This window comes from Salvelinus sp. IW2-2015, linkage group LG15 (assembly GCF_002910315.2).
Source record: "Salvelinus sp. IW2-2015 linkage group LG15, ASM291031v2, whole genome shotgun sequence".
Lineage (NCBI taxonomy): Eukaryota > Metazoa > Chordata > Actinopteri > Salmoniformes > Salmonidae > Salvelinus > Salvelinus sp. IW2-2015.
Genome location: NC_036855.1, coordinates 39,010,454 through 39,019,712, shown reverse-complemented (window position 1 = coordinate 39,019,712; position 9,259 = coordinate 39,010,454). Strand labels below are relative to the sequence as shown.

At 45.0% G+C, this 9,259-nt stretch overlaps 1 protein-coding gene across 2 annotated transcripts in view; it reads right to left on the bottom strand.

The window, feature by feature from the left end:
• Nucleotides 1-9,259, bottom strand: part of LOC111973755 (calcineurin B homologous protein 3-like) — a 29,192-nt gene that overhangs the window by 7,251 nt on the left and 12,682 nt on the right. For both annotated transcript variants that reach the window (XM_024001143.3, XM_024001144.3), the window contains exons 3-7: nt 4,772-4,852; nt 4,365-4,504; nt 3,837-3,898; nt 3,483-3,590; nt 2,790-2,837 (exon numbers count right to left, since the gene is read on the bottom strand). In XM_024001143.3, coding sequence (XP_023856911.1) covers nt 2,790-2,837; nt 3,483-3,590; nt 3,837-3,898; nt 4,365-4,504; nt 4,772-4,852 — 439 coding nt within the window. The remainder of the gene's footprint in view (nt 1-2,789; nt 2,838-3,482; nt 3,591-3,836; nt 3,899-4,364; nt 4,505-4,771; nt 4,853-9,259) is intronic.

Here is a 9,259-nt window from a genome sequence, read left to right as displayed (position 1 = left end):
ATTAGGGATGCCATCCGTTAGATAAATACGAAACGGTTCCGTATTTCACTGAAAGAATAAACGTTTTGTTTTCGAAATGATAGTGTCCGGATTCAACCATTTTAATGACCAAAGGCTTGTATTTCTGTGTTGTTATTTATTTATAATTAAGTCTATGATTTGATAGAGCAGTCTGACTGAGCGATGGTGAGCAAGCAGGCTCGTAAGCATCCATTCAAACAGCACTTTCCTGCGTTTTGCCAGCAGCTCTTCTGTTTATGACTTCAAGCCTATCAACTCCCGAGATTAGGCGGATTGTAATCGATGTGAAATTCCTAGCTAGTTTAGCGGGGTGGCGCGCTTACAGCGTTTCAAACGTCACTCGCTCTGAGACTTGGAGTAGTTGTTCCCCTTGCTCTGCATGGGTAACGCTGCTTTCAGGGTGGCTGTTGTCGATGTGTTCTGGTTCGAGCCCAGGTAGGAGCGAGGAGAGGAACGGAAGCTATACTGTTACACTGGCAATACTAAAGTGCCTATAAGAACATCCAATAGTCAAGGTATATGAAATACAAATCGTATAGAGAGAAATAGTCCTATAATCTATAATAACCACAACCTAAAACTTCTTACCTGGGAATATTGAAGACTCATGTTAAAAGGAACCACCAGCTTTCATATGTTCTCATGTTCTGAGCAAGGAACTTAAACGTTAGCTTTCTTACATGGCACATATTGCACTTTTACTTTTCTTCTCAACACTTTGTTTTGCATTATTTAAACCAAATTGAACATGTTTCATTATTTATTTGAGGCTAAATTGATTTTATTGATGTATGATATTAAGTTAAAAAAGTGTTCATTCAGTATTGTTTAATTGTCATTATTAATTTTACTTTTACTTGTACCCACCTACCTGGGCTCGAACCAGGAACACATCGACAACAGCCACCCTCGAAGCAGCGTTACCCATGCAGAGCAAGGGGAACAACTACTCCAAGTCTCAGAGCGAGTGACGTTTGAAACGCTATAAGCGCGCACCCCGCTAACTAGCTAGCCATTTCACATCGGTTACACCAGCCTAATCTCGGGAGTTGATAGGCTTGAAGTCATAAACAGCGCAATGCTTGAAGCATAGGGAAGAGCTGCTGGCAAAATGCAGGAAAGTGCTGTTTGAATGAATGCTTATGAGCCTGCTGCTGCCTACCACCGCTCAGTCAGACTGCTCTATCAAATCATAGACTTATTTATAACATAATAACACAGCGAAATACAAGCCTTCGGTCATTAATATGGTCGAATCCGGAAACTATCATCTCGAAAACAAAACATGTATTATTTCAGTGAATTACGGAACCGTTCCGTATTTTATCTAACGGGTGACATCCATAAGTCTAAATATTCCTGTTACATTGCACAACCTTCAATGTTATGTCATAATTACGTAAAATTCTGGCAAATTAGTTCGCAACGAGCCAGGCAGCCCAAACTGTTGCATATACCCTGACTCTGCGCGCAATGAACGCAAGAGAAGTGACATAATTTCACCTGATTAATATTGCCTGCTAACCTGGATTTCTTTTAGCTAAATATGCAGGTTTAAAAATATATATACTTCTGTGTATTGATTTTAAGAAAGGCATTGATGTTTATGGTTAGGTACACGTTGGAGCAACGACAGTCCTGTTTTGCGAATGCGCACCAGATCGATTATATGCAACGCAGGACACGCTAGATAAACTAGTAATATCATCAACCATGTGTAGTTAACTAGTGATTATGATTGATTGTTTTTTATAAGATAAGTTTAATGCTAGCTAGCAACTTACTGTGGCTTCTTACTGCATTCGCGTAACAGACAGGCTCCTCGTGGAGTGCAATGTAAAGCAGGTGGTTAGAGCGTTGGACTAATTAACCGTAAGGTTGCAAGATTGACTCCCCAAGCTGACAAGGTAAAAATCTGTCATTCTGCCCCTYAACAAGGCAGTTAACCCACCGTTCCTAGGCCGTCATTGAAAATAAGAATGTGTTCTTAACTGACTTGCGTAGTTAAATAAAGGTGTAAAGAAAAAAGAAATTGGCCAAATCGGTGTCCAAAAATACTGATTTCCGATGAAAACTTGAAATCGGTTGACCTCTAGTGTCCACAATCCGTCTCAAGGATTAAAAATCCTTATTTAACCTGTCTCCTCCCCTTCATCTACACTGTTTGAAGCAGATTTATCAAGTGACATATTTTTCACCTYGTTTTTATTTATCTGTTATTTTACCAGGTAAGTTGACTGAGAACACATTCTCATTTACAGCAACAACCTGGGGAATAGTTACAGGGGAAAGGAGGGGGATGAATGAGCCAATTGTAAACTGGGGATTATTAGGTGACCGTGATGGTTTGAGGGCCAGATTGTGAATTTGAGCCAGGACACCGGGGTTAACACCCCTACTCTTACAATAAGTGCCACAGGATCTTTAATGACCTCAGAGAGTCAGGACACCCGTTTAACGTCCCATCCAAAAGACTGCACCCTACACAGGGCAGTGTCCCCAATCACTGCCCTGGGGCACTGGGATATTTTTGGGACCAATGGAAAGAGTGCATCCTACTGACCCTCCAACACCACTTCCAGCAGCATCTGGTCTCCCATCCAGGGACTGACCAGAACCAACCCTGCTTACCTTCAGAAGCAAGCCAGCAGTGGTATGCAGTGTGGTATGCAGCTGGCACAGTCTTCTGGTTAGTCTGTCATGGTAAGAGCAGTTGTTTCTAATGTTTTGTACACTCACTGTATACTGTACTGTATACACAACCATACCTGAAGAAAATTTTCAAAAGTGATTCCTTCATAGAATTCATCAGGTTCCTGAAAAACAAAGTAACCCAATTTAAAGGGGAAATCTACAGTTGCTACATACATTTTTYCATAGGGTTGCAAAGGGAGTGTATATTAKTGGAACTTTTCAAATGTACCAGTAAACTACCAGAATTTAGGTAACTTTCAAGGTTTCTTTGGAATTGTATAAAATGACATCTAGGGCCTTTTAGGTACTTCAGATTATCACGGGTGTCTAATAATATCTGTCCCTCTGTGGCCTTATCGCGTGTAAAATATATGAAATAATCAAATAAGATGATTTGAGAAAAAAAATATTATAGTGACAAAGCTGTACAAATTATCCGAAATATAAATCATCAACTTAGTGAAAACCATTGGTGTTTAATATTATGGTTTCAGCATYAAATATCCTTTGTATTTTATTGTACACACGTTATTGTTTSAACTGCAGTTTGCCACTTTAAGCAATAAGGACCTGTGGACCATCATGAATATCAGACGGCTAKGGGTTGTTCTTAGGCACGGCACAAAGCAGTACAAAGTAGAACAGTTCTTTGCACTTAAAAATAAGATGTGGTTCACTGTAATCAATTGTGTTATCGTTTTATCTTACTCACACACTCTTTGGTCTTAAGGGTACGAACACGAGTGATTAAGTGATAACCCCATTACCATTTTGCCCCTTGTGGTGCTTGCAACTTCCAGCATGGCGGCGTCTGCAATGGCCTTTGCGGTCTCCTGCCCGATTGTGCCAGCCTTAGACAGGAGCTCTTCTACCGCCTAGAGGAAGAAAAGAGCACACCGGTCCATTCAACGTCAATGATAAACAGACCTTCACAAAAATGTACCGGGATAGGTGTGCTGACATAGGATCAGTTTTGCCTTTTTGATCATAATGAATAATATTACATGGACAAGGGGGAACCTGATTTTAGTACAGCACTCCTACTCTGAGATACTTTGTGAATACACGCCCTGGGCCATGGAGGATTATGGTGAGGAGAGAGTAGAAAAGGGAGGCCTTACCCGTCTGTACTCCTCCAGAGTGATGGTGCCGTCACTGTCTGTGTCATGCATGTTGAACACAACTGAAGAGACACAATGAAGACGAACAAGCAAAATAGGACATTTTTACTAACTATTTTATCCCCAAAGATAGTGTAACAGGTCTCTACTATGATTTATATTCTATTCATCATCGAATGGGAAGGGTTCCAGGGGAAGGATAGGGGCCTAATGGCTKATTTCACATCATCAGGGTGGATGAGGAAGTCATGATTATGAGAATGTTTGGCTTTCTGAGCTGCATCCATGATAAGTAGGAGCAAGACAGACTGGCTGGTCTACTCCAGACCCAATCTAGACTCTACACTAGAGTATGATTAGAGAACMGAAACTATGTTATGATTCAATCTGGAATAGCCCTTATATAAAACATGTTGCCTGCATGACTCAGTCAAGACCACATTAGCCCACTGAGCTAAAGCCTAGGCATTAGCTCTGGGCACAAACACAAGTCMCAGCAAAGTTACTCTACTCATCACCAAACCATACAGCGTAGTTTTTCCCGCCTCAATTTCTCCCTCTCCTCCTCTGTGATGTGCATAGCTGCCGGACGAAAGTGAGACATGACCATAAGGAACTCCTCAAAGCCAATCACCTGGACCGTACCCACCTCATTCTGACGGAGGTTTCTAAATCAAATAAACACAGAGAGGCATTAGCCTGGTTAAACCAGACTAACCGGTYAGGTTACCAAGGCTAGGGGTATAGAGTTACATATGTGAATTCACTCAACACAGGGTTGAACATGCTTCAAAACCAAGGCCTTTACAGCATCACCGATTATCTCATGAACAAAACTGTCCTCTGTGTAAAAACATCGTTTTAACAGTAATGTCAGTAAATGCAGTATGTATTAAACAAGAGATTTCAATATTGTACTTTGGCTATATAATCACCTTTTGTCAAAGAAGGCATTAATAATTTGAGSCCGGAGTGGATTGTTATCTAGAGCAGAGATGCTCGCCAAATCCTGTCGACTGCAAAAGAAAACATGACATGAAAATATGTTAGTAACAACTACACTGCTCAAAAAAATAAAGGGGGCCTCCCGGGTGGCGCAGTGGTCTAGGGCACTGCATCACAGTGCTAGCTGCGCCACCAGAGTCTCTGGGTGGCGCAGCAGGGTCTCTGGGTGGCGCGGCAGGCTCTGTCGCAGCCGGCCGCGACCGGGAGGTCCGTGGGGCGACGCACAATTGGCCTAGCGTCGTCCGGGTTAGGGAGGGTTTGGCCGGTAGGGATATCCTTGTCTCATCGCGCTCCAGCGACTCCTGTGGCGGGCCGGGCGCAGTGCGCGCTAACCAAGGGGGCCAGGTGCACGGTGTTTCCTCCGACACATTGGTGCGGCTGGCTTCCGGGTTGGAGGCGCGCTGTGTTAAGAAGCNGCATACACAGAGCTTAAAACTGATCCGAGATCAGAGACTATTTTTCAGAGCTTCGCATGTCCTGTCATAATTTTCGCTGTAGAAAGAGTTCTGGTTTACCCACAGACATAATTCAAACGGTTTTAGAAACTAGAGATTGTTTTCTATCCAATAGTAATAATAATATGCATATTGTACGAGCAAGAATTGAGTATGAGGCAGTTTAATTTGGAGACGATATTTTCCAAAGTGGAAACAGCACCCCCTGTATTGAGAAAAGGTTTTAATCGGCATCGGCTTTTTTGGTCCTCAAATAATCGGTATCGGCGTTGAAAAATCATAATCGGTCGACCTCTAGTGGACACCTGCTCATCGAACATCTCATTCCAAAATCATGGGCATTAATATGGAGTTGGTACCCCCCTTTGCTGCTATAACAGCCTCTACTCTTCTGGGAAGGCTTTTCACTAGATGTTGGAACATTGCTGCAGAGACTTGCTTCCATTCAGGCACAAGAGCATTAATGAGGTTGGGCACTGATGTTAGGTGATTAGGCCTGGCTCGCAGTCTGCGTTTTAATTCATCCCAAAGGTGTTCGATGGGGTTGCGGTCAGGGCTCTGTGCAGGCCAGTCAAGTTCTTCCACACCGATCTCGACAAACCGTGTCTGTATAGACCTCGCTTTGTGCACAGGGGCATTGTCCTGCTGAAAAGGGCCTTCCCCAAACTGTTGCCACAAAGTTGGAAGCACGGAATCGTCTAGAATGCTGTAGCGTTAAGATTTCCCTTCGCTGGAACTAACTATTCCTCCTCCAACAAACTTTACAGTTGACACTAAGCATTGGGGCAGATAGCGTTCTCCTGGCATCCGCCAAACCAAGTCCGTCAGACTGCCAGATGGTGAAGTGTGATTCATCACTCCAGAGAACACTTTTCCACTGCTCCAGAGTCCAATGGCAGCGAGCTTTACACCACTCCAGCTGACGCTTGGCATTGCGTATGGTAATCTTAGGCTTTTGTGCGGATGATCGGCCATGGAAACCGATTTCACGAAGCTCCCGACAAACAGTTCTTGTGCAGACGTTGCTTTGAGAGGCAGTTTGGAACTCGGTGGTGAGTGTTGCAACAGAGTACAGACGATTTTTACGCACTACGCGCTTCGGCACTCTGAATGGCACACATGGCAGTCCCGTTCTGTGAGCTTGTGTGGCCTACCACTTCGCGGCTGAGCTGTTGTTGCACCTAGATGTTTCCACTTCACAACAACAGCATTTACAGTTGACAGGGGTAGCTCAAGCAGGGCAGAAATTTGATGAACTGACATGTTGGACAGGTGGCATCCTATGACGGTGTTATGTTGAAAGTCACTGAGCTCTTCGGTAAGGCCAATGTTAGTCTATGGAGTGTGCTCGATTTTATACACATGTCAGCAACGGGTGTGGTTGAAATATCGGAATCCACTCATTTGAAGGGGTGTCCACATACTTTTGTATATATAGTGTATGTGTGCCATTCAGAGGGTGAATGGGCGAGACAAAATATTTAAGTGCCTTTGAAAAGGGTATGGAAGTAGGTGCCAGAACTGTAACGCTGCTTGGTTTTTCACGCTCAGTTTCCCGTGTGTATCAAGAATGGTCCACCACCCAAAAAACATCCATCCAACTTGACACAACTGTGGGAAGCATTGTCAACATAGGCCAGCATCCCTGTGGAATGCTTTCGACACCAAGGAGGGTTCATGCTAGAGGTCGACCGATTATGATTTTTATTGGAGGACCAAAAAAGCTGTTACCGATTAATCGGCCGATAATGACAATTACAACAATACTGAATGAACACTTCTTTTAACTTAATATAATACATCAATAAAATCAATTTAGCCTCAAATAAATAATGAAACATGTTCAATTTGGTTTAAATAATGCAAAACAAAGTGTTGGAAGAGAGATCCTCAAAGCCAATCACCTGGACCGTACCCACCTCATTCTGACGGAGGTTTCTAAATCAAATAAACACAGAGAGGCATTAGCCTGGTTAAACCAGACTAACCGGTAAGGTACCAAGGCTAGGGGTATAGAGTTACATATGTGAATTCACTCAACACAGGGTTGAACATGCTTCAAAACCAAGGCCTTTACAGCATCACCGATTATCTCATGAACAAAACTGTCCCTGTGTAAAAACTCGTTTAACAGTAATGTCAGTAATGCAGTATGTATTAAACAAGAGATTTCAATATTGTACTTTGCTATATAATCACCTTTTGTCAAAGAAGGCATTAATAATTTGAGCCCGGAGTGGATTTTATCTAGAGCAGAGATGCTCGCCAAATCCTGTCGACTGCAAAAGAAAACATGACATGAAAATATGTTAGTAACAACTACACTGCTCAAAAAAATAAAGGGGGCCTCCCGGTGGCGCAGTGGTCTAGGGCACTGCATCACAGTGCTAGCTGCGCCACCAGAGTCTCTGGTGGCCGCAGCAGGGTTCTGGGTGGCGCGGCAGGCTCTTGCAGCCGGCCGACCGGGAGGTCCGTGGGGCGACGCACAATTGGCCTAGCGTCGTCCGGGTTAGGGAGGGTTTGGCCGGTAGGGATATCCTTGTCTCATCGCCGCTCCAGCGACTCCTGTGGCGGCCCGGGCGCAGTGCGCGCTAACCAAGGGGGCCAGGTGCACAGTGTTTCCTCCGACACATTGGTGCGGCTGGCTTCCGGGTTGGAGGCGCGCTGTGTTAAGAAGCAGTCGCGGCTTGGTTGGGTTGTGCTTCGGGGACGCGTGGCTTTTCGACCTTCGTCTCTCCCGAGCCCGTACGGGAGTTGTAGCGATGAGACAAGATAGTAATTACTAGTGATTGGATACCACGAAAATTGGGGAGAAAAATAATTAAATAAATAAGTATAATAAAGGGAACACTTAAACAACACAATGTAACTCCAAGTCAATCACACTTCTGTCAAACTGTCCACTTAGGAAGCAACACTGATTGACAATAAATTGTCACATGTTGTTGTGCAAATGGAATAGACAAAAGGTGAAATTATAGGCAATTAGCAAGAACACCCCAATAAAGGAGTGGTTCTGCAGGTGGTGACCACAGACCACTTCTCAGTTCCTATGCTTCCTGGCTGATGTTTTGTCACTTTTGAATGCTGGCGGTGCTTTCACTCTAGTGGTAGCATGAGACGGAGTCTACAACCCACACAAGTGGCTCAGGTAGTGCAGCTCATCCAGGATGGCACATCAATGCGAGCTGTGGCAAGAAGGTTTGCTGTGTCTGTCAGCGTAGTGTCCAGAGCATGGAGGCGTACCAGGAGACAGGCCAGTAATCAGGAGACGTGGAGGAGGCCGTAGGAGGGCAACAACCCAGCAGCAGGACCGCTACCTCCGCCTTTGTGCAAGGAGGAGCAGGTGGAGCACTGCCAGAGCCCTGCAAAATGACCTCCAGCAGGCCACAAAATGTGCATGTTTCTGCTCAAACGGTCAGAAACAGACTCCATGAGGGTGGTATGAGGGCCCGACGTCCACAGGTGGGGTTGTGCTTAACAGCCCAACACCGTGCAGGACGTTTGGCATTTGCCAGAGAACACCAAAATTGGCAAATTCGCCACTGGCGCCCTTGTGCTCTTCCAGATGAAAGTAGGTTCACACTGACCACATGAGCACATGTGACAGACGTGACAGAGTCTGGAGACGCCATGGGAACGTTCTGCTGCCTGCAACATCCTCCAGCAGGACCGGTTTGGCGGTGGGTCAGTCATGGTGTGGGTGGCATTTCTTTGGGGGGCCGCACAGCCTCCATGTGCTCGCCAGAGTGCTGACTGCCATTAGGTACCGAGATGAGATCCTCAGACCCCTTGTGAGACCATATGCTGGTGCGGTTGGCCCTGGGTTCCTCCTAATGCAAGACAATGCTAGACCTCATGTGGCTGGAGTGTGTCAGCAGTTCCTGCAAGAGGAGGCATTGATGCTATGGACCGCCCGTTCCCCAGACCTGAATCCAATTGAGCACATCTGGGACATCATGT